This window comes from Chiloscyllium punctatum, chromosome 8, assembly GCF_047496795.1.
Source record: "Chiloscyllium punctatum isolate Juve2018m chromosome 8, sChiPun1.3, whole genome shotgun sequence".
Lineage (NCBI taxonomy): Eukaryota > Metazoa > Chordata > Chondrichthyes > Orectolobiformes > Hemiscylliidae > Chiloscyllium > Chiloscyllium punctatum.
In genome coordinates this window covers 127847998-127873118 of record NC_092746.1, presented here as the reverse complement: position 1 = coordinate 127873118, position 25121 = coordinate 127847998, and the positions used below count along the sequence as shown (strand labels likewise).

The following is a 25121-nucleotide window of genomic DNA, read 5'->3' as shown; positions in this document are numbered from 1 at the left end:
CATCCTTGTCTATATTTATGTTCTTGATGTTGTCTAGGAATTCTTGTGATGATTGTATGGAGTGTTTGGATCCGCTGATAAGATGTTTTGGTTTTTGTTGGAGTTCTTTTACCAGTTTATGTAATGGCGTCCCCGGGAGTGCCGGGACTGACAGCCAGACTCTGGTTCATGACAGCCCATAAACCGACAGCCACGCTCAGACAGCAACTCACCAGGACAAAAGACCCTACAGCCATCGTGTGCAAGACTAATGTAATTCACAGGATTCCATTTAAAGACTGCACAAAATATTGTATAGGGCAAACAGGCAGACAATTAGCAATCTGCATTCACAAACACCAACTAGCCACTAAATGCCATAACTAACTGTCCCTAGTAGCCATACACACAGATGACAAGGACCACAAATTTGACTGAGACAACACAACGATCATAGGACAAGCCAAACAGAGGAAGCCAGAGAATTTCTAGAACCATGGCACTCAGCCACAGACTCTATCGACAAGCACATTGACGTTGACCCAATATACCGGCCACTGCAACAAACAACCAGCACTGGCAACCGGAAACAGCAGAAATGTAACCAAATAAATTCCAGAAGACTCCGTACAGCAGGCTCCAAAGCACGGGACAAAGCGTTTGCAAGTCAATTTCCCAGCTAGGTGAACGTACCGACAAACATGACAACCAACTACGAATCTTTACCCAAACCGTGAACCTTCTAGTCCCTTTAGAATTGTACAGGTTTGTATAAGACCACCTCCCCCATTTCATTCTTCCAAACTCCAATGAATAAAAACTAATTGACTCAATCTCTTCTTATCCACCAGTTCTGCCATCCAAGGAATCAATCTGGTGAATCTTTGCTGCACTTCCTCTAGAGCAAGATCATCTTTCTTTAGATAAGAGCATCAAACCAGTACACAATATTTCAGGTGTGGCCTCACTAATCCCCTGTATAATTGCAGCAAGAAATGCTCATTCCTGTATTCAAATTTTCTTGCTATGAAGGCCAAGATAGTTTGCTGTCTTTACTGTCTGATGTACCTGTGCACTATCAGCAATTGTGGAACATTCCTCTCTCAATTTCTAGCCATTTAACTAATCTACCTTTCTATATTTGCTTTCAAAGTAGATAACCCCTTGTCTGAATTGCCGCCAATGAAATATTTTTCCTTAAGTACAGAGACCAAAATTACTTAAGTAATCCAGATATGGTCTCACCAGTATGTTGTACAGCAAAACGTAGTCCACAAGTTCTGATGAAGTAGTTGTGGCTGATCTGAATATTTCTTCCTGGCTTCCCTTTTTCAAATGTTTGCACTGATTTGCAAGAGGCACAGGGTGGCTGCTCTGATTTATTAATTATGTGTCAAACCTTACAGCAACTGCTGAAGGAATGTTTGACTTAGATTTTATCAGGGTTGACGTGAGTTTTGACTACAGAGAACAGTGACAGCTTCTGTGCCAGTAGAGATCAAATTGTTCTCTGTATCTTCCCGCACCCAAGCTGCTCAGTTTACCTAACAACCAATCATACTCTTAGTAGCAAAAGGCCTTCATCATCAATCACTTGTTACTGCCAACAGGAGCTGTATCTGAATACAGAACCCCTCGATTCCTATTTATTCAAACGACTATTTACAATGTTTGCTCTGAGTGTCAGGTTACTTTTAAACTCTGCAGCCATCCTTTCAAAACATTGATTTTTAAACAGTTCTTTCCCATTTCAGTTTACTGTTTTAAAAGCACAAAAATAAAAGACTTAGTCCTTACTCTCTTTGTATTACTGTTTTGCCAGTAATTCACCTTTAATTCATGTGTAAGGTTTGGATTCCTGTTGTAAAACAGACAATGCTCAAAATTCCTAGCAGGTTAAGGACATGCACCTGGAAGACCGTGCGTCCCCAGCCTTGAAACTGAATTCTGTTCAGCTGTGAGAAAAGGGACAGATTTCCGTTTATGTAGTTCCTTTTGTGATCATTGGTTTCTCCAAAGTTCTTTAGCATTAGCTGTCCTCCCTCTGTGCTGAGCCTTCAAAAGTGTACAACCCTTCAAGACAACCTCTCTGAAGAGATGGATGTTTTCTCATTGTGGCACATGGTCCTTTACCACTGCCCAACAGTTTATTTTTAACTTGTTCATACGATATGGATACTGCTGGCTTGGTCGGCATTTACTCCAGACGACTCCTGCCATGGAGAAGATGGTAGTGAGCTTGCCTTCTTGAACTGCTGCAGTCTTTGGGGCTTAGAGCCCTCCATCATGCCATTAGGGAGTGAGTTCCAGGAATTTGACCCAGTAACACTGAAGGCACTACAGCTTGGAGGGAAACTCGCAGGTAGTGATATTCCCATGTATTCTCTTTGCCTTTCTAAGGAGGAGGGAACATGGATCTGTGAGGGGCTTGTTGGCGGAGTTGTGCTAACTTGTTGCAATGCATTCTGTAGATGGTGAACAGGTGTTGGAAGAAGTGATACTCTCCTCAGTACTTCAATGTGGATTATGAACTCCAGTCCATCAGACGGAGTTGAACCATGTCCTTCTGACCTGGACAACAGTCGAGATGTCTAGATCAGAGTGGTGCTGGAAGAGCACAGCAGGTCAGGCAGCATCCAAGGAGCAGGAAAATCGACATTTCGGGCAAAAGCCCTTCATCAGGAATAGATGATTCCTGATGAAGGGCTTTTGCCCGAAATGTCGATTTTCCTGCTCCTCGGATGCTGCCTGACCTGCTGTGTTTTTCCAGCACTACTCTAATCTAGACTCTGGTTTCCAGCATCTGCAGTCCTTGTTTTTACCAACAGTAGCGATGTGACCAGCTATGATCTCTTAGTCATTATCCTAATGTGTCTTCATGTCGTTCTGGGTTTATTATTAGATCCTGCCAAGTGCTTTCGGACATTTCATATTAGGAGTTAAAGTCTTTACACAAATGTACATTTTTATTGTTATTAAATGTTATTAAACTACAGATATGGTATCCTGGTGAACAGGCAGTATCTTTGATGATACTGCCACCTCATGGTCTACCAGAAAAGTAATGACATTTTATACTGTTATTGAATTATATGCGAACTAGGAACAAGAATAGGTAATACAGCCCCTCAAGTCTGCTCTGCCATTTAATACGATTATGGTCTCATTTCAGCCTAAACCCCATTTCCTGCCTGTACTCCATAACCCTTCAACCCATTACTAATTCAAAATCTATGTCCTCCACTGCATTGATTCACGATGCTTTGAGAGAGGTAATTCCTCCTGAACTCTTTTAAATCTATCACTGTCATGGAAAATTACCGGGAGATATGGAGAGTTCTTCAAGATGATCTTTTATTTGCAGACAAAAGCCGTGACAACCAAAAAGCGAATTCACAATTGCCCCCGAACCTCTGGGTCTGTTATTTTTTTATATACCTTTTAGTTGTCATGCTTTCTTCGAGTTTACCAGTGTGTCCAATTGTGTTAGTCAGGGCCATCTTTCTGCAGTTATTCAACAAACCAATGATGTTAGTTCATGTTATCTCTCGACTTCTGCAACTATGGCTTTTCCTACTTCAAACTTAATTTTACTTTATTACGATTAGATATTTACCATTACATCTGCCACAATGGTCTTCAGCCCTAGTTTGACCCTATTACATAATGCTAACATTTACTCATATGCCACGTGCTTTGATTAACCTGATTATGCTGCTGTTGGTACCTAACCTAATTATACTACCTGACTAACATAATTATACCACCGTTGTTCTATATTCGATTGGTGTAGTATTCCACAGATTAGATTAGATTACCTACAGTGTGGAAACAGGCCCTTCAGCCCAACAAGCCCACACCGACCCTCCAAAGAGAAACCAACCCCCTATATTTACCCCTGACTAATCCACCTAACACTTTCCACACAGACAGTTGCCTGAGGCGGGAATTGTACCCGGGTCCCTGGCACTGTGAAGCAGCAGTACTAACCACTGAGCCACTGTGCCCCCCCCCCATAACATTCCACCGATCCTCATGTTTATGCCTTCACATGTCCTTATGCTATTTATTTTCTATACCACCACACATTCTAAAACTATGACCTTTTGTTTTAGATTGCCCTGTATGGAGAAACATCTTTAACTCTACTTTGTCAAACCTCATGAGCACCTTTCATTTGTTTTTATTATTCACGACATGAGGGCATCACTGGCTAGGCCCAGCATTTATTGCCCATCCCTAATTGCCCAGAGGGCAGTTAAGAGTCAGCCACATTGCTGTGGGTCTGGAGTCAAACTCTAGTGAGTATAGGCCAACACCGCTCAATCTCTCCCACTAAGACGAGCCTGACAGTTGATAGTGATTACATGATCACCATTAAACTAACTCAATTTTTATTCCAGATTTTTTAATTTAATCTAATTTTCAACATCTGCTCTGGTGAACATTGCCCTTAGGCTCTAGAATACTTGTGCTTTACCAGCGCCTAGAATACTTGTCCAGTGAAAAGTTAAAAATCACACAACACCAGGTTATAGTCCAACAGGTTTATTTAGAAGCACTACCTTTCGGAGTAGTGCTCCTTCACCAGGTAGTTGTGGAATATAAGATCATAAGACACAGAGTTTATAGCAAAAGTTTACAGTGTGATGCAACTGAAATGATATATTGAAAAAGACCTGGATTGTTTGTTAAGTTTCTCATCTTTTAGAATGACCATGTTGGTTTCAGTTCTTTCACATGTAAATCCCAGAATGTTTTTCAAAGCCACATTCTCAAATGAACTTTAACAATTCACCCCACAAATTTACGGGTGTGTGGGGGGGGTTGGGAGAGGGGTGAGTGTCTGTGAGATAGTATGTGTATATGTGTGAGCATAAAGGGATATAAGTCTGTGAGAGGATGAGGGGTGTGTATATGTGAGCATGTGAGAGAGAGCTTGTGTATGAGAGAGGGTCTGAGTGAGTGTATGTGTGCGCATGTGTGTGAGAGTGTAAGGTGCCATGAGGTCACCTGTAGTGTGACATGAACCCAAGATCCCAGATGAGGCCATCCACATCGGTACCGAACTTGGCTATCAGCCTCTGCTCGGCCACTTTGCGTTGTTGCCTGTCCCAAAATCCACCTTGGAGGATGGTCACCCGAAGATCCGAGGCCGAATGTTCCAGACGACAGAGCTGTTCCCTGACTGGGAAGGAACATTCCTGGCTGGGGATTGTTGGGCCGTGTCCATTCATCTATTGCCATAGCCTGTGTGAGAACCCCTCTGGCTATGCCGAAGGCATCTTGAAACCCTACTATACAGGGGACCCCCGTCTTCTGTCAAGACACCACAGATTTCTTGCAGAAACTCAGCACCCACGGACCGGTCGAACTGGGAACACTCCTCGTCACAATGGACATTTCAGCACTCTACACCAGCATCCCCCACAATGACAGCATCGCGGCAACAGCCTCAGTACTCAATACCAACTGCTGGCAGTTTCCAAGCATCGTCCTAAAACTCATCTGCTTCATCCTTGACCACAAGGTTTTCACCTTTGACAACCTGTTCTTCATCCAGACACACAACAGCCATGAGGACCAAATTTGCACTCCAGTATGCCAACATTTTCATTTACAAGTTCGAACAAGATTTCTTCTCTAAGCAGGACCTCCAATCAACACTATACACCAGGTACATTGACGACATTTTCTTTCTCTGGACCCATGGTGAGGAGTCACTGAAGCAACTATACAGTGATATCAACGAGTCTCATCCCACCATCAAACTCACCATGGACTACTCTTTACTATCTGTCTCATTCTTGGACACATGCATCTCCATCAAGGATGGGCACCTCAGCACCTCACTCTACCACAAACCCACAGATAACCTCATTTCAAAGGCTTCCACCGGAAACATGTTAAAACAGCCATCCCTACAGACAAGCCCTACACATACATAGGATCTGTTCAGATGAGGAGGAACGTGATGGGCACTTGGAAATACTCAAGGGTGCCCTCATAAGAATGGGGTACAATGCTCAACCCAATGACCGCCAGTTCCGACGTGCCACAGCGAGAAACAGCAATGACCTCCTCCGGAGACAGACAAGCGGCAACCGATGGTACCCTTCATTGTACAGTACTTCCCAGGAGCCAAACAAACTGTGCCATGTTCTTTGCAGCCTGCAACACATTAACGATGAGGATGAGCAGCTCGCCAAGACCTTCCCCATGCCTCCACTTCTCCCCTTTAAACAACCACCAAACCTCAAACAGATCATTGTTCGCAGCAAACTGCCCAGCCTTTAGGACAACACCATACAACCCTGTCACAGCAGGCACTGCAAGATGTGTCAGGGTGTTGACATGGATACCACCATTACAAGTGGGGACACCACCTACCATGTGACTTGCCAAATTTGTCTATCGCATATTCTACAGGCAAGGATGCCCTGAGGCACGGTACATTGGTGAGACTAAGCTGAGGCTACGGCAATGAATGAATGGACACCACACAACAGTCGCCAGCTAGGAGTGTTCCATTCTAGTTGGGCAACACTTCAGAGGTCTGGGACATTTGGCCTCGGACCTTAGGGTGACATCCTCCAAGGCGGAATTCAGGACAGACAACAACGTAAAGTGGTTAAGCAGAGGCTGATAGCCAAGTATGGTGACCATGGGAATGGCCTCAACCAGGACCCCACTGTAATATACTGTACACTGTCTCGCACATGCACACACACTCCTACAAAAGCTCTCTCTTATACGCTCACCCATACACACTCCCCACACTCTCATCCACACACGCACCAGCTCACAGACCTATACCCCTTTACACTCACATACATACACACTCTCACAGACACTCAGCACCACTCCCCCCTACACACACCCACATGTGCACACACACATATATAAGTGAATTTGTGCTTGCATAATTACATTTTAATTTACTCAAAAACTGCGCAAATTCATGTATTCTGTAAATCCCTTTTTTAGAAATTGAATCAGTCTGAACATTGGGGCATAGACAGACAGACTTTAACCTCACTCCTTCAATCCATTATCTGAGCCGACATGGCACCTATTGTTAAAGTTCACTTGAGAATGTAACTTCGAAAAAAGTTTTGGGATTTACTTATGAAAGAACTGAAACCAAAATAGTCACTCTAAGAGATGAGCGACTTAACAAACAATCCAGGTCTTTTTCAATATATCATTTCAGTTGCATCACACTAAACGTTTGCTATTAATTCTGTGTCTTACGATCACAACCACCTGACGAAGGAGCAGTGCTCCAAAACTAGTGCGTCCAAATAAACGTGTTTGACTATTACCTGGTGTTGTGTGATTTTTAACTTTGTACACCCCAGTTAAACACCGGGACCTCTAAATCATTCCCAGTGAAATTACCACTGCACCACTGCCTCCTTGAATCATGTGCAGACCAGACCAAACAAAGACATGAGATTTCCGTCCTTAAAGGTGTATTTTTTTTACAAATCATTCATAGAATATCAGCATGCTGGTGGGCCAATGTTTCTTGCCTACTCCCAATCACCTTTGAGAGGTAGTAGTGAGAGGGTCGTAGTACTGTAGTCCTTTTGACATAGGAACAGCCTCACTGCTATAATAAAAACAAAATACTGCAGATGCTCGAGATCGGAAATTTTAAAAAATGTTTGAGAAACTCAGCAGGCCTAACAGCATATATGGAGAAAGGAAGTTATGTTTTGAGTCTAATGACTTTCTTTGGAATTCGCCCACATTGCAGTTAGACAAGGAGTTCCACGATTTTGACCCAGTGACGCTAAAGGAACAGTGATACATTTCCAACTCAGAATGGTGAGTGGCTTGGAGGGGAATTTGTAGGCAGTGGTGTTCCTATGTGTCTGCTGCCCTTATGCTTCTAGGTGCAAATGGTCTTGGATTTAAAAGTTGTCTAAATTGCCTTGGTGAATTTCTGCCCTGCGTTTTGTAACTGGTACACACTGCTGCTACTGAGCGTTGGAGGTGGGGGGAGTGAATGTTGTTGGATGTGGTGCTGGTCAAATGAGCTTATTTGTCCTGGATATTGTGAAGCTAAATGAGTGTTGTTGGAGCTGCACCCATTCAGACAAGTGGGTAGTATTTCACCACACTCCTGACTTTGCCTTGTAGATGGCAGCTAGGCTTTGGAGAGTCAGGAGGTACGTTACTCAGATTCACAAACATTTTACAGTGCGGAATTAGGCTATTCAGCCCATCTTGTGAAACAAGCATTATTACCTTACTGCAAATCATTCCCCTTTTCTCCATCCCTTGCATGTTATTTCTATCCAAATAATCATCCAATACCGTCTTGAATACCTCAACTGAACACTGCCTCCACCACACTTCCAGGCAATGAATTCCATACCCTAACGACTCAGTGTGAGAAACTTCTTTCTTACCTGCATTTGCTCCTTTTGAAAAGCACTTTAAATCTGTAAGATTCCTTGTCTCTGACCATCTCTTGTAGCCACTGTATTTATATGTCTAATCCAGTTCAGTTCTGGTCAATGGTAACTCCCTGGATGATGTCGGTGCGGTTCTCAGTGATGGTAATGCCATTAAATGTCATGGGTTGATGGTTCGAATCTTTCTTGTTGAACATAGCAGTTGCCTGATGGTTTTTAAGGTAAGGAGAGATTGGTTCAACTGGGCCTCTTCACTGGAAGGATGAGAGGGTATCTGTTGAAACGTATACAATTGTAACAGGGCTGGATAGAGGAGGGAGGATGTTTCCTTTGGTCCTAGACACCCTAACCAGGGGACACAGTCTCAGGGTAGACAGTAAACTATTCAGGGTTGAGATGAGAAAAAATATCTTCCCTCAAAGGGTTAACCTGTGGAATTCACTACCACCAAAGGCTGAGTAACTGAAAAGAAACCCAACTATATAAATAGAAAGCAGGGATCATGTACACTGCTTTGCCTGAGGCCCATTGAAGATGTTACGTAGTAGAGTGACAAAATTTCTGGAAATGACCCTCCCAGCTCAGCGAGCAAACCTATATCCAGAACTGAATATATTCATTAAGGAGATAGATAAACTTTTAGGTTTTAAAGGCATCAAGGTGAGCTTATGGGAATATGGCATTGAGATAGAGAATCACCATGATCATGTTGAATGGTGGAGCAGTGTCATATGGGAAAATGGTTTTCTCCATGTTTCTCTGTCACTCTCACCTTACCTCTGAAATGCAGCACTTTTGTCCATGTTTGAACCAAGGTCATAACGAAGTCAGGAGCTGAGTGATGCTGGTGGAATCCAATCTGGGCGTCACTGAGCAGGTTATTGCTGAGCAGGTGCTGCCTGCTCTGTCTGTAGATGACTTCCATCACTTTACTGATTATCGAGAGTAAACTGACAGGGCTGTAATTGTCTGGATTGGATTTGTCCTGCTTTTTGTGTAGAGGACATGTCTGGACAATTTTCCATGTTGTTGGTTAGATGCCATTGTTGTACCTGTACTGGAACAGCTTGGCTAGGGAGTAGCAAGTTTTCAGTATTATTGCCAGAATGTTGTCAGGGCCCATAGCCCTTGCAGTATTTCAAGCCATTTCTTGATATCACATGCAGCAAAACAAATTGGCTGAAGGCTGGCATCTGTGATTCTGGGACCTCTGGATGAGACCCAGGACACTTGGCACTTTTGGCTGAAGATTTTTGCAGGTTTGTCCTCATCATCGAGAATGGGGATCTTTGTGGAGTCTTGTCCTCTTGCAGCGTTTATCACTTCACACTCCTCCAAGTCTGCTTTGCGGTACCTGATCGACTGCATGCTCTTTGTAGGCAAAAGTGAGGACTGCAGATGCTAGAGATCAGTGTCGGGAGTGTGGTGCTGGAAAAGCACAGCAGGTCAGGCAGCACCTGAGGAGCAGGAGAATCAAAGAATTGGGCAAAAGCCTGAATGAGACTGGGAGTCTAGGGGACAGTGAGATAAATGGGAGGGGGTTGGGGCTGGGGGGAAGGTAGCTGAGAGTGCGATAGGTGGATGGAGGTGGGGATAATGCTGATAGGTCAGAGGGGAGGGTGGAGCGGATAGATGGGAAGGAAGATGGCCTATTCGCAGAGCGCTTCAGAGAACATCTCCAGGACGTCCCCACCGCCCTGTGGCTGAACCCTTCAACTCCCCCTCCCACTCCACTAAGGGCATGCTGGTCCTGGGCCTACTCCATCACTACACCCTAGCCATCTGAAGCCTCATCTCCCACCTTGGGACACTCCCTATGGCATCAATGTGGATTTCACCAGTTTCCTCATTTCCCCTCCCCCCAGATCCAGCCTTCCAACTTGGCACTGCCCTCATGACCAGTCCTGGGGAGGCTACAGAAGGATCTAGACAGTTTAGGAGAGTGGTCCAGGAAATGGCTGATGGAATTCAACGTGAACAAATGTGAGGTCTTGCACTTTGGCAAAAAGAATAAAAGCATAGACTACTTTCTAAACGGTGAGAAAATTCATAAAGCCAAAGTACAAAGGGATCTGGGAGTGCTAGTCGAGGATTCTCTAAAGGTCAACGTGCAGGTTGAGTCCGTGATTAAGAAAGCGAATGCAATGTTGTCACTTATCTCAAGAGGGTTGGAATATAAAAGCACCGTTGTGCTACTGAGACTTTATAAAACTCTGGTTAGGCCCCATTTGGAGTACTGTGTCCAGTTTTGGTCCCCACACCTCAGGAAGGACATACTGGCACTGGAACGTGTCCAGCAGAGATTCACACGGATGATCCCTGGAATGGTAGGTCTAACATATGAGGGACGGCTGAGGATCCTGGGATTGTACTCATTGGAGTTTAGAAGATTAAGGGGAGATCTAATAGAAACTTACAAGATAATACATGGCTTGGAAAGGGTGGATGCTAGGAAATTGTTTCCATTAGGTGAGGAGACTAGGACCTGTGGACGCAGCCTTAAAATTAGAGGGGGTCAATTCAGAACAGAAATGCGGAGACATTTCTTCAGCCAGAGAGTGGTGGGCCTGTGGAATTCATTGCCGCAGAGTGCAGTGGAGGCCGGGACGCTAAATGTCTTCAAGGCAGAGATTGATAGATTCTTGTTGTCTCGAGGAATTAAGGGCTACGGGAGAATGCGGGTAAGTGGAGTTGAAATGCCCATCAGCCATGATTGAATGGCGGAGTGGACTCGATGGGCCGAATGGCCTTACTTCCACTCCTATGTCTTATGGTCTTATGATCTTCCTTCCCATCTATCTGCTCCACCCTCCCCTCTGACCTATCACCATTACCCACCTCCATTCACCTATTGCACTCCAAGCTACCTTCACCACAGCCCCACCCCCTCCCATTTATCTCTCCATCCCGTTAGACTCCCAGCCTCATTCCTGATAAAGGACTTTTGCCCAGCATCCTGCTCCTAGGATGCTGCCTGACCTGCTGTGCTTTTCCAGCACCACAGTCTTGACTGTATGCTTTTCATATCTGTCTCCCACTGACCCTGAACTGGTTCACATTATTCCCTGTGTGGTTTTAATCTCCTGTGCTGTTTGAATTTGAATTGAATTTATTGTCACATGTACCAAGCCCAGTGAAAATCTTTGTCTTGCGAGCGTTACAGGCAGATCACATAGTTAAGTAGCATAGATAAGCGAATACTAGGTAAACAGCGGCAAAAACAAAAACACAGGTACAGGCGAATGTTTGTGAGTTTGAAAGCCCATTCAGTATTCTAATAATGGAGTAGAAACCATAACCATTATAAAACCGGCTGGTGCGTGTGTTCAGGCTTCTGTACCTAGTAGTTCTGAGCGGATACACACTTCATACTTATCCTGAATAGTCTTACACTCTTTCGGGATTAGTGGTGCTGGAAGAGCACAGCAGTTCAGGCAGCATCCAAGGAGCTTCAAAACTAGTGGTGCTGGAAGAGCACAGCAGTTCAGGCAGCATCCAAGGAGCTTTGAAATCAGGATGCTGCCTGAACTGCTGTGCTCTTCCAGCACCACTAATCCAGAATTTGGTTTCCAGCATCTGCAGTCATTGTTTCTACCCCGTCTAACACTCTTTGGCTGCTTCTCAATGCTCACGGTCTACTACACAGTGATCCTCACCTGCTGCCTACTTCCCAAGCAGTTAGAATTATAAAGAACACCTCACCTACCAGACAGCCTCACCAGTATCCAAATCTCTCCTCCACCCACCCCATCCCAGATCCAACCCCTCGACTCAGCTCCACCCTCTTGAACTGACCTACCTGTCCATCTTGCTTCCTAGCTATCCACTCCACCCTTCCCACTGACTATCACCATTCTGACTACTTTTCCCCCAGCCCCAACGCCTCCCTATTTATTTCTCAGCCCTCTTCTCTCTCATAACTCCCAATGAAGGGTTACAGCCCAAATGTGAACTGTCTTGCTCCTCAGATGCTGCCTGGCCTGCTGTGCTTTTTTCCAGCACCACACTTTATTGACTCTGACATCTTCAGCATCTGCACTCCTTACTATGTCCGAGAATCATAAGGATTTACAGCACTGGTAAGAGGTCCTTCAGCTCATCTTTTTGCAAACCCATCTACTCTAATCCAACATCCCACTGGGCGAAAGTGAGGACTGCAAATGCTGGAGATCAGAGTCTAGATTAGAGTGGTGCTGGAAAAGCAAAGCAGGTCAGGCAGCATTCGAGGAACAGGAAAATTGATGCTTCAGGCAAAAGCCCTTCATCAGGAATTTTGCCCGAAACATCGATTCTCCTGCTCCTCGGATGCTGCCTGACCTGCTGTGCTTTTCCCGCACCACTCTAATCTAAGACTCCGACATCCCAGTATTTGGTCTTACATGCTATGGTTCAATAATGTGGGCTAAATTTATTCGTGGTAAATTGAGCAATGAAGGGATGTACAAAGATGTTCAATTTGACATTAAGAGATTATTGTAAGTGAAGAAGGCCCAAAAACAGGTTCTGGGAAAGGGTCACTGGAGCTGAAACGTTAACCCTTATTTCTCTGTACAGATGCTGACAGACCTGCTGAATATTGCAGCAATTTCTGTTTTTGTTTTTGATTTCCAGCATCCAGAGTTCTTTTGGTTTTAACACAAAATCGAAAGGGAAGAGGGAACTACAATTCCCAGAAGGCATCTGGTGCAAGCCACCGGAAGAGGCGAGGCCCAGAGCTGATGGATGGCGCGGTTATCCAATAGACGAGCGCAATGGTGAAGGTGACCGCCCCTTTGGGCTCGGCCGCACCAATCAGGTGACGGAGGCTCGAGACGGCAGCAAAGGGCGAGCTGGGCGGGCAGAGGGTGATGGAGAGTCTGTGAGACGTCGCCTGGCTGCCCCCCTCATTCCTTGGTTCAACGGCAGGACAGCCGCCCGCCCCATGAAGAAGGGCCGGAGGACGAGTCTGAGGGGCTCGGCGACCGTTAGTGGTTGCCGGAGAGCGGCAGGTGAGCAAGGGGGGGGGCGAGAGGGGGCGGGGGGGCGAGAGGGGGCGGGGGGGCGGGGGGGCGAGAGGGGGCGGGGGGGCGGGGGGGCGAGAGGGGGCGGGGGGGCGGGGGGGCGAGAGGGGCGAGAGGGGGCGGGGGGGCGAGAGGGGGCGGGGGGGCGAGGGGGGGAGGGGGTGGGGGGGAGGGGGTGGGGGGGCGAGGGGGGGAGGGGGTGGGGGGGCGAGAGGGGGAGGGGGTGGAGGGGCGAGAGGGGGGGGGGGCGAGAGGGCGAGAGGGGGGGGGGCGAGAGGGGGAGGGGGGCGGGGGGGGGCGAGAGGGGGAGGGGGGCGGGGGGGGGCGAGAGGGGGAGGGGGGCGGGGGGGGGCGAGAGGGGGAGGGGGGCGGGGGGGGGGAGGGGGGGCGGGGGGGGCGAGAGGGGGAGGGGGTGGAGGGGCGAGAGGGGGGGGGGCGAGAGGGGGAGGGGGGCGGGGGGGGGGAGGGGGGCGGGGGGGGGGAGGGGGGGGGAGGGGGGGCGGGGGGGGGGAGGGGGGCGGGGGGGGGGAGGGGGGGGGAGGGGGGCGGGGGGGGCGAGAGGGGGAGGGGGGCGGGGGGGGCGAGAGGGGGAGGGGGGCGGGGGGGCGAGAGGGGGAGGGGGAGAGGGGGGCGGGGGGAGGGAGAGGGGGGCGGGGGGAGGGAGAGGGGGGTGGGAGGGAGAGGGGGGTGGGGGGGTGGGGGGGAGAGGGGGGCGGGGGGAGGGAGAGGGGGGTGGGGGGGCGGGAGAGGGGGGTGGGGGGGCGGGAGGGAGAGGGGGGCGGGGGGGCGAGAGGGGGAGGGGGGCGAGAGGGGGCGGGGGGGCGAGAGGGAGAGGGAGATGGGGGCGAGAGGGGGCGAGAGGGGGCGGGGGGGCGAGAGGGAGATGGGGGCGAGAGGGGGCGGGGGGGCGAGAGGGGGCGGGGGGGCGAGAGGGGGCGGGGGGGCGAGAGGGGGCGGGGGGGCGAGAGGGAGATGGGGGCGAGAGGGGGCGGGGGGGCGAGAGGGAGATGGGGGCGAGAGGGGGCGGGGGGGCGAGAGGGAGATGGGGGCGAGAGGGGGCGGGGGGGCGAGAGGGAGATGGGGGCGAGAGGGGGCGGGGGGGCGAGAGGGAGATGGGGGCGCGAGGGGGCGGGGGGCGAGAGGGAGATGGGGGCGAGAGGGGGCGGGGGGGCGAGAGGGAGATGGGGGCGGGGGGGCGAGAGGGAGATGGGGGCGAGAGGGGGCGGGGGGGCGAGAGGGAGATGGGGGCGAGAGGGAGATGGGGGCGAGAGGGGGCGGGGGGGCGAGAGGGAGATGGGGGCGAGAGGGGGCGGGGGGGCGAGAGGGAGATGGGGGCGAGAGGGGGCGGGGGGGGCGAGAGGGAGATGGGGGCGAGAGGGGGCGGGGGGGCGAGAGGGAGATGGGGGCGAGAGGGGGCGGGGGGGCGAGAGGGAGAGGGGGAGGGGGCGGGGGGGCGAGAGGGAGAGGGGGGCGGGGAGGCGAGAGGGGGCAGGGGGGGCGAGGGGGGGCGGGGACGAGAGGGAGAGGGGGCAGGGGGCGAGAGGGGGCGGGGGGTGAGAGGGGGCGGGGGGGGCGAGAGGGGGCGGGGGGCGAGAGGGGGAGGGGGCAGGGGGCGAGAGGGGGTGGGGGGGCGAGAGGGGGCGGGGGGCGAGGGGGGGTGGGGACGAGAGGGAGAGGGGGCAGGGGGCGCGAGGGGGCGGGGGGCGAGAGGGGAGAGGGAGAGGGGGCAGGGGGCGCGAGGGGGCGGGGGGGCGAGAGGGGGAGGGGGAGGGGGAGGGGGCGGGGGGCGAGAGGGGGAGGCGGCGGGGGGGCGAGAGGGAGAGGGGGCGGGGGGGCGAGAGGGGGAGGGGGAGGGGGAGGGGGCGGGGGGCGAGAGGGGGAGGCGGCGGGGGGGCGAGAGGGAGAGGGGGCGGGGGGGCGAGAGGGGGCAGGGGGGGCGAGAGGGGGCGGGGACGAGAGGGAGAGGGGGCAGGGGGCGAGAGGGGGTGGGGGGGCGAGAGGGGGCGGGGGGCGAGGGGGGGTGGGGACGAGAGGGAGAGGGAGAGGGGGCAGGGGGCACGAGGGGGCGGGGGGCGAGAGGGGGCAGGGGGCGAGAGGGGAGAGGAGGGGAGAGGGGGCGGGAGGGGGCGGGGGGGCGAGAGGGAGAGGGGGCGAGGGGCGAGAGGGGGCGGGGGGCGAGGGGGGGGCGGGGACGAGAGGGGGCAGGGGGCGCGAGGGGGCAGGGGGCGGGGGGCGAGAGGGGAGAGGGGGCGGGGGGCGAGAGGGGAGAGGAGGGGAGAGGGGGCGAGAGGGGGCGGGGGGCGGGGGGCGAGAGGGGGCGGGGGGCGAGAGGGGGCGAGAGGGAGAGGGGGGCGGGGGGGCGAGAGGGAGAGGGGGGCGGGGAGGCGAGAGGGGGCAGGGGGGGCGAGGGGGGGCGGGGACGAGAGGGAGAGGGGGCAGGGGGGGCGAGGGGGGGCGGGGACGAGAGGGAGAGGGGGCAGGGGGCGAGAGGGGGCGGGGGGTGAGAGGGGGCGAGGGGGGGCGAGATGGGGCGGGGGGCGAGAGGGGGCGGGGGGGGCGAGATGGGGCGGGGGGCGAGAGGGGGCGGGGGGCGAGAGGGGGCGGGGGGCGAGAGGGGGCGAGAGGGGGAGGGGGCGGGGGTGCGAGAGGGGGAGGGGGCGGGGGGGCGAGAGGGGGCGAGAGGGAGAGGGGGGCGGGGGGGCGAGAGGGAGAGGGGGGCGGGGGGGCGAGGGGGGGCGGGGACGAGAGGGAGAGGGGGCAGGGGGCGAGAGGGGGCGGGGGGCGAGAGGGAGACGGGGCGAGGGGGGGCGAGAGGGGGCGGGGGGCGAGGGGGGGTGGGGACGAGAGGGAGAGGGGGCAGGGGGGGCGGGGGGCGAGAGGGGAGAGGGAGAGGGGGCAGGGGGCGCGAGGGGGCGGGGGGAGAGGGGGCGAGAGGGGGCGGGGGGGCGAGAGGGGGCGGGGGCGAGGGGCGAGAGGGGGCGGGGGGCGAGGGGGGGGCGGGGACGAGAGGGGGCAGGGGGCGCGGGGGGGAGAGGAGGGGAGAGGGGGCGAGAGGGGGCGGGGGGCGAGAGGGGGCGGGGGGCGAGAGGGGGCGGGGGGCGGGGGCGAGGGGGGGCGGGGGCGAGAGGGGGCGGGGGGCGAGGGGTGGGGGGGGCGAGATGGGGCGGGGGGCGAGAGGGGGTCGAGATGGGGCGGGGGGCGAGAGGGCGAGAGGGGGTGAGGGGGGGCTAGAGGGAGAGGGGGCGGGGGGTGAGAGGTCGAGAGGGGGGCGAGATGGGGCGGAGGGCGCGAGGGGGCGGCGAGAGGGAGAGGGGGCGGGGGGCGAGTGGGGGGCGAGAGGGAGAGGGGGCGGGGAGGGAGAGGGGGCGGGGGGCGAGAGGGGGCGGGGGGCGAGAGGGAGAGGGGGGGCGAGAGGGAGAGGGGGGGCGGGGGTCGAGAGGGGGCGGGGGGAGAGGGGAGAGAGGGGGCGGGGTCGAGGGGGCGGGGGGAGAGGTGGAGAGGTGGAGAGGGGGCGGGGGGCGAGGGGAGAGGGGTCGGGGGCGGGGGGTGAGGGGGCAGGGGGCGAGGTGGAGAGGGGGCGGGGGGGCGAGGTGGAGAGGGGGCGGGGGGCGAGGTGGAGAGGGGGAGAGGGGGCGGGGGGCGAGGGGGCGGGGGGCGAGGTGGAGAGGGGGCGAGGGAGCGGGGGGAGAGGGGGCGGGGGGCGAGGGGGAGAGGGGGGCGGGCGGCGAGGGGGAGAGCAGGCGGGGGGCGGCCGGGGGAGAGGGGGCGGGGGAGAGGGGGGGCGAGAGGGGGCGGGGGGCGAGAAGGAGAGGGGGCGGGGGGCGAGAAGGAGTGGGGGCAGGGGGGAGAGGGGGGCGAGAGGGGGCGAGGGGCGAGAGGGGGCGAGAGGGAGTGGGGGGCGAGAGGGGGCATGGGGCGGGGGGGGCGAGAGGGGGCGGGGGGGGGCGAGAGGGGGCGGGGGGGCGAGAGGGAGAGGGGGGCGAGAGGGAGAGGGGGGCGAGAGGGGGCGGGGGGGCGAGAGGGAGAGGGGGGCGAGAGGGGGCGAGAGGGCGGGGGGGCGAGGGGGGGCGGGGACGAGAGGGAGAGGGGGCGGGGGGCGAGAGGGGAGAGGAGGGGAGAGGGGGCGAGGGGGGGCTGGGACGAGAGGGAGAGGGGGCGGGGGGCGCGAGGGGGCAGGGGGCGAGAGGGGGCGGGGTGCGAGAGGGTGCGAGGGGCGAGAGGGGGCGAGAGGGAGAGGGGGCGGGGGCGAGAGGGAGAGGGGGCGGGGGGGCGAGAGGGGGGCGAGAGGGAGAGGGGGCGGGGGGGCGAGAGGGGGCAGGGGGGGCGAGAGGGGGCGGGGACGAGAGGGAGAGGGGGCAGGGGGCGAGAGGGGGTGGGGGGGGCGAGAGGGGGCGGGGGGCGAGGGGGGGTGGGGACGAGAGGGAGAGGGGGCAGGGGGCGCGAGGGGGCGGGGGGCGAGAGGGGAGAGGGAGAGGGGGCAGGGGGCGCGAGGGGGCGGGGGGCGAGAGGGGAGAGGAGGGGAGAGGGGGCGAGAGGGGGCGGGGGGCGGGAGGGGGCGGGGGGGCGAGAGGGAGAGGGGGCGAGGGGCGAGAGGGGGCGGGGGGCGAGGGGGGGGGCGGGGACGAGAGGGGGCAGGGGGCGCGAGGGGGCAGGGGGCGGGGGGCGAGAGGGGAGAGGGGGCGGGGGGCGAGAGGGGAGAGGAGGGGAGAGGGGGCGGGGGGCGGGGGGCGAGAGGGGGCGGGGGGCGAGAGGGGGCGGGGGCGAGAGGGGGCGAGAGGGAGAGGGGGGGCGGGGGGGCGAGAGGGAGAGGGGGGCGGGGAGGCGAGAGGGGGCAGGGGGGGCGAGGGGGGGCGGGGACGAGAGGGAGAGGGGGCAGGGGGCGAGAGGGGGCGGGGGGTGAGAGGGGGCGAGGGGGGGCGAGATGGGGCGGGGGGCGAGAGGGGGCGGGGGGGGCGAGATGGGGCGGGGGGCGAGAGGGGGCGGGGGGGCGGGGGGCGAGAGGGGGCGGGGGGGCGAGAGGGGGAGGGGGCGGGGGTGCGAGAGGGGGAGGGGGCGGGGGGGCGAGAGGGGGCGAGAGGGAGAGGGGGGCGGGGGGGCGAGAGGGAGAGGGGGGCGGGGGGGCGAGGGGGGGGCGGGGACGAGAGGGAGAGGGGGCAGGGGGCGAGAGGGGGCGGGGGGCGAGAGGGAGACGGGGCGAGGGGGGGCGAGAGGGGGCGGGGGGTGAGGGGGGGTGGGGACGAGAGGGAGAGGGGGCAGGGGGCGCGAGGGGGCGGGGGGCGAGAGGGGAGAGGGAGAGGGGGCGCGAGGGGGCGGGGGGAGAGGGGGGAGAGGGGGCGGGGGGGCGAGAGGGGGCGGGGGCGAGGGGCGAGAGGGGGCGGGGGGCGAGGGGGGGGCGGGGACGAGAGGGGGCAGGGGGCGCGGGGGGGGAGAGGAGGGGAGAGGGGGCGGGGGGCGAGAGGGGGCGGGGGGCGGGGGCGAGGGGGGCGAGATGGGGCGGGGGGCGAGAGGGGGTCGAGATGGGGCGGGGGGCGAGAGGGCGAGAGGGGGTGAGGGGGGGCTAGAGGGAGAGGGGGCGGGGGGTGAGAGGTCGAGAGGGGGGCGAGATGGGGCGGAGGGCGCGAGGGGGCGGCGAGAGGGAGAGGGGGCGGGGGGCGAGTGGGGGGGCGAGAGGGAGAGGGGGCGGGGAGGGAGAGGGGGCGGGGGGCGAGAGGGGGCGGGGGGGCGAGAGGGAGAGGGGGGGCGAGAGGGAGAGGGGGGGCGGGGGTCGAGAGGGGGCGGGGGGAGAGGGGAGAGAGGGGGAGGGGGCGGGGGGAGAGGTGGAGAGGGGAGAGAGGGGGAGGGGGCGGGGGGAGAGGTGGAGAGGGGGCGGGGGGCGAGGGGAGAGGGGTCGGGGGCGGGGGGTGAGGGGGCAGGGGGCGAGGTGGAGAGGGGGCGGGGGGGCGAGGGGGCGAGGTGGAGAGGGGGCGAGGGGGCGGGGGGCGAGGGGGCGGGGGGCGAGGTGGAGAGGGGGCGAGGGAGCGCGGGGAGAGGGGGCGGGGGGCGAGGGGGAGAGGGGGGCGGGCGGCGAGGGGGAGGCGGGCGGGGGGCGGCCGGGCGCGGGGGGAGAGGGGGCGGGGGAGAGGGGGGCGAGAGGGGGCGGGGGCGAGAAGGAGAGGGGGCGGGGGGCGAGAAGGAGTGGGGGCAGGGGGGAGAGGGGGGCGAGGGGGCGAGAGGGAGAGGGGGGCGAGAGGGGGCGAGAGGGGGCGAGAGGGAGAGGGGGGCGAGAGGGGGCAGGGGGCGGGGGGGGCGAGAGGGGGGCGGGGGGGGCGGGGGGGGCGAGAGGGAGAGGGGGGCGAGAGGGGGCGGGGGGGCGAGAGGGAGAGGGGGGCGAGAGGGGGCGCGGGGGCAAGAGGGAGAGGGGGGCGAGAGGGCGGGGGGGGCGGGGACGAGAGGGAGAGGGGGCGGGGGGCGAGAGGGGAGAGGAGGGGAGAGGGGGCGAGGGGGGGCTGGGACGAGAGGGAGAGGGGGCGGGGGGCGCGAGGGGGCAGGGGGCGAGAGGGGAGAGGGGGCGGGGTGCGAGAGGGTGCGAGGGGCGAGAGGGAGAGGGGGCGGGGGCGAGAGGGAGAGGGGGCGGGGGGGCGAGAGGGAGAGGGGGCGGGGGGGGCGAGAGGGTGTGTGGGCGGGAGGGGCGAGAGGGTGTGGGGGCAGGAGGCAGAGGGGGCGAGAGGGAGAAGGGGTGGGAGGGGCGAGAGGGTGTGGGGGCGAGAGGGAGAAGGGGTGGGAGGGGCGAGAGGGTGTGGGGGCGGGAGGGAGAAGGGGCGGGAGGGGCGAGAGGGTGTGGGGGCGGGAGGGAGAAGGGGCGGGAGGGGCGAGAGGGTGTGGGGGCGGGAGGGAGAAGGGGCGGGAGGGGCGAGAGGGTGTGGGGTCGGGAGGCAGAGGGGGCGAGAGGGAGAAGGGGCGGGAGGGGCGAGAGGGTGTGGGGGCGGGAGGCAGAGGGGGCGAGAGGGAGAAGGGGCGGGAGGGGCGAGAGGGTGTGGGGGCGGGAGGCAGAGGGGGCGAGAGGGAGAAGGGGCGGGAGGGGCGAGAGGGTGTGGGGGCAGGAGGCGGGGGGGGCGGGAGGCAGAGGGGGCGAGAGGGAGAAGGGGCGGGAGGGGCGAGAGGGTGTGGGGGCGGGAGGCAGAGGGGGCGGGAGGCAGAGGGGGCGGGAGGGGCGAGAGGGTGTGGGGGCAGGAGGCGGGGGGGGCGGGAGGCAGAGGGGGCGGGAGGGAGAAGGGGCGAGAGGGTGTGGGGGCGGGAGGGGCGAGAGGGTGTGGGGGCGGGAGGGGCGAGAGGGTGTGGGGGCGGGAGGCAGAGGGGGCGAGAGGGAGAAGGGGCGAGAGGGTGTGGGGGCAGGAGGCGGGGGGGGCGGGAGGCAGAGGGGGCGGGAGGCAGAGGGGGCGGGAGGGAGAAGGGGCGGGAGGGAGAGGGGGCGAGAGGGTGTGGGGGCGGGAGGCAGAGGGGGCGAGAGGGTGTGGGGGCGGGAGGCAGAGGGGGCGAGAGGGTGTGGGGGCGGGGAGCAGAGGGGGCGAGAGGGTGTGGGGGCGGGGGCGAGAGGGGGTGGGGGTGGTGGTGTGGGCGAGAGGGAGAGTGGACAAGTGGGGGTGGGGGCAAGAGGGGGAGGGGGAGGGGGCGAGAGGGAGAGGGGGTGGGGGCTGGGGGTGGGGGTGGGGGTGAGAGGGAGTAATGGGAGAGACCCAGACCCAGACCCATGCTGGCAATACACACTCTGTCAGAGTGTGTGTGTGCACGTACACGCTGGGACTGGGCTGGCAGTATACTGTGTATGTGTGTGTCTGTGTGTGTGTCCGCGCCCACGTCTGTGTGTGTGTGTGCGCGCGTTCGCGCACTGGGACTGGGCTGGCACCGCACGCTGTGTCCACAACTTTGAGTCCAACAACTCTGAACCCCAAGTTAAATTATAGTTTCCCTCTGATAAGAGCCCCTAATGTGTTATGGACCAGGCCAGAACCCCACAAAATATTTTTAGAAGGTATTCTAGACTGTAACTTTTTCTTATTTTAAAGACAGATGTGAAGTGAGTATTCCAGGTCTGACATCAAATCCTTCGGCTTTAAACAAAACAGATATTTTTAAACATTACAGTTGGAACGCGAACAAAAGAAAACAAAATTTGGAATAACTTAACTATTGAAAATATAACTGAACCGATACAGTAATTATTACTAATGATCAGTTCCAATACACCAACATCCCACAAACACACTGCTTGTTGAAAAGGTAAATTCAAACCCAGATTCTTACAGGCAGGAGAGAGCAGCATAAAGAGAGAGATTTCAGAGAAAGTCAGAGGAGTTCTTTACTGAAACTTGTGACTCTCCTGGAATCTCACACCTTGTGACTGCTACAGCTAAAACAAACTAGAAAACGCCTGAACTGGGAGAGCTCCCCTTCAATTGTTAAACCAGCCTTTTCCTCGACTCTTCGGCACCTCTGCCTTTATGACCTCTCCTCAAAAAAACACCAAGGTCCAAATAACCATTTTTAATTGACAGCATCGTCACACCACCATTCGATAAAATAGTGGTTGTTCTGATTATTCCACATTTCTACCAACCCCCAATAATTTTTCACCCCCTTGCTCACGAAGAAACAAATACCTAAAGCTAGGACTTATTGCAAAGCTGAGGCCAACTCTCACTGCATTTTGAACAGCATTGTAGGATCTTGAGAAGACAGGGCCTCTGTTTACGTTTCATCCAAAAGATGCCACGTATCTCATGCTGATCCCTTCCTCAGTATTGCACTGAACTGTCATCCTATATTTTGTACTCCAGCTGAAATTGAATGCACAACCCTGCTGACTCTGATGTCTCACTGAGTTAACCTGCTGTAACTGTAACTTACTCCAGCCGGAGCTGAAGTTTGGATGAAATGTGCAGTTGCATTTCGTAGATTACAATGGGCATGATGTAAGGATTTCTCACATTAAAAACCGTACTTTGCTAAGATTCTCGTGACCAGTCCTGCATTGAGAGTTCACCACATTGTTCCCTCAACAGAACCCGAATCGAAGAAAAAGAAGAAATTGGTAGCTATCCATCAGGCTCTGAATGTTGACCCAGTGGACGTGGAAACTCTCCGGCAGTCTGCCATTAGTGAGGGTGGGCTCCTGACCGACGAGATCCGCAGGAAAGTCTGGCCAAAGCTGCTGAATGTAAATGTTTACAAATTACCTCCAAAACCAGGTATGGTGGCAATGAGGGTAACTCCTGGATTTATTCCTTTGTTGGCAAGCCTCAGCTGTAGCTATTTAATCCATTTCCCTATTCACCTCCTGCCTTGTGTTTGCATTGTTTTTTCGTGAATTTTTTGTTTAAGTTGGGTAATGGGAAAAAGGCGGCTATTCAGCACCTTGAACTGTTCTGTCATTCAGTCAAATCATGGCTAATCTGTAACTTAACTCCATTTAACTTCCTTAGTCATATAATCCTTACTTAAGTAAAATCTGTCACTATCTTCTGAAGTTATCAATCGAGCTTTAGCTTCTTGTAGGAGAGTTGCAGATTTCCGCTCCCCGTTGTGTGGGAGGAGAAAAGTGCTTCCTTACATCACCCCAGAACTGTCTGGCTGAAATGTTCTACCCTATTATTTGATACTCATCCACCAGAAGAACTAGTTCCCCTCTCTCTCGTTGAATCACCTTAAACATTTCACTGAGCTGACCTCTTAATCTTCTACACTTAAAGGAATAGAAGCCTTTCCCTTCTCTTCACTCACAGTCACAATTTTAAAATGATGATCTCCCACCAGTGACATTGCAACCTTAGATTATATAAATTCCTTAATCACAAGATCAATTCCTGTTATCATTTAGAAAATCCTTTTGAAAGTTCCTCCTTTGCCTTTTCTGCTCTAGCAGAAATAGTTCCTATATCACAAATTTCTCTTTGTGTACTGCTCCCCATTCCCCTCTATTAAAATGACTTAATTAAATGCCAAAATTAATGAGGGTGAAGAGCTAGCACCAGTGACTGCGGTGGATAGAGAGCACTGCACAATGGCACAGACACACAGCAGGTTACAGAATATGTTGTGAAACGTGTGGTAGAGTGAAACCTGAAGTTATTTGGCCAGCACGATTGCTGGTCACTGAACACGTTGCAATGAGGCAACTTTCTCTCTTTCTCTCTCTCTCTCAATTCACCTCTCCAACCCACCACCAAGAGTGTTGCACGCATTAGGAAGCTTTATATTTGAAGCAAAATACAGTGTGCTCAAATCTGATGTATGCTTGTCTTTTAAGGCAAGGATATAAGGGAAGGCCACAAAGATTACAACCAGGTACTCATGGATGTGCAAAGGTCACTGCGCAGGTTTCCACAAGGTAAGAATTTTTAATGAAATTCAATTGAGTGCAAATTATAGGGAGGGTAGTTAGTCTGTTGGGATTCAGTCAAAGGGAGAAGGCAGAGAGTATTTAGGTCTATCAGAATTCACTTGAGGGGGAAAGACAGGGAAGTCAATTGGTTCATGTTCTCAAGTAGCTGTGTAAAATTTAAAATGTTAGATCTCTCAACCTGGGTTTACATGTCAACCATGTGTCATTGAGTTGACATTGTTGATTTGTTGGCTGTTTGGATTGTAATTTTTGTGATGAAGACAAACTCTTGTGTAGAAAACTGAATTGAAACAAAGGTGTATGTTGGTTGCTTTTTCAAATTTATTTTGAATCTATTTTTACTCTCAGGCATGAGTTCAGAGGAACGTGGAGTTCTGCAGGAGCAACTGATCAATGTCATCCTCTACGTCTTACAGAGGAACCTACAGCTTCACTATTATCAGGGCTACCATGACATTGTTGTGACATTCCTCCTGGTTGTTGGTGAAAGGATGGCCATTGCACTCATGGAGATACTGTCTTCCCATCATCTCAGGTGAAGAGCCACTAATCATGGTTAGCACTGTATACTGAGGCCCATCTGTGCTCATCAAATGCCAGTAACAATTTAATGCTTGCAATGACAGAATTTAAACTGCAGATTTAATGCAGATATAACCTAGATTTGTACAAAATAAAAATGACAACTTTTTTACCTGACAAGTGCATGCGGTCTTAACCTTGACACCATCCACATAAAAGCAGCCTACCTGATTGGCACCTCGTCTGCCATCTTAAAAATTCACTCCCAGTGAACAGTGACAGCTATGTGAACCATATATAAGCAATTTATTTTTAATATCGGGCATGCGTCTAGAGGAACATGAAGTTCTACAGGAACAACTGATCGACATCAGTTTCTGTCTTTGAGAGGAACATGCAACTTCACTACTATCAGGGCTATCATAACAGGCAGGTCATGAGGGTTGGATCACCTGATTTGTTCGTGTTCAAGGACAAGAGAGTGTGCCTTTGTTTGGGGCACGTAAGGGGAACCGGAGGGCAGGCGTGCAGGACCTGCAGCCTTTGCAATTGTCCAACAGATTTGAGGACCTGTCAGCTTGAGAGAGTAAGGGCTGCAGTGGAAAGTAACCTAACTGACCATTACAGAGGCATTGCTAGGATGAGGACCTGAATCTTCAAGGTTACAGGACACTTAAGAATGACCGGAAAGTAGGAAAAGATGGAAGGGTGGCTCTGTTAGTTAGTAATATTTGCACAATACAGAAGGTGACTTCAGTTCAGGAAACCAGGAGGTGGAACAGTTTGGGTAGAAATAAGAAATGATAAAAATCAAGA

At 56.1% G+C, this 25121-nt stretch overlaps 1 protein-coding gene across 1 annotated transcript in view; it reads left to right on the top strand.

Moving 5' to 3' along the window:
- The first annotated feature begins 13228 nt into the window (after positions 1-13228).
- The window catches only part of LOC140480891 (TBC1 domain family member 20), a 54250-nt gene continuing 42357 nt past the window's right edge, over positions 13229-25121 (top strand). The window contains exons 1-4 of the mRNA XM_072576455.1: positions 13229-13393; positions 22444-22629; positions 23688-23768; positions 24132-24318. Coding sequence (XP_072432556.1) covers positions 13327-13393; positions 22444-22629; positions 23688-23768; positions 24132-24318 — 521 coding nt within the window. The 5' untranslated portion in view covers positions 13229-13326. The remainder of the gene's footprint in view (positions 13394-22443; positions 22630-23687; positions 23769-24131; positions 24319-25121) is intronic.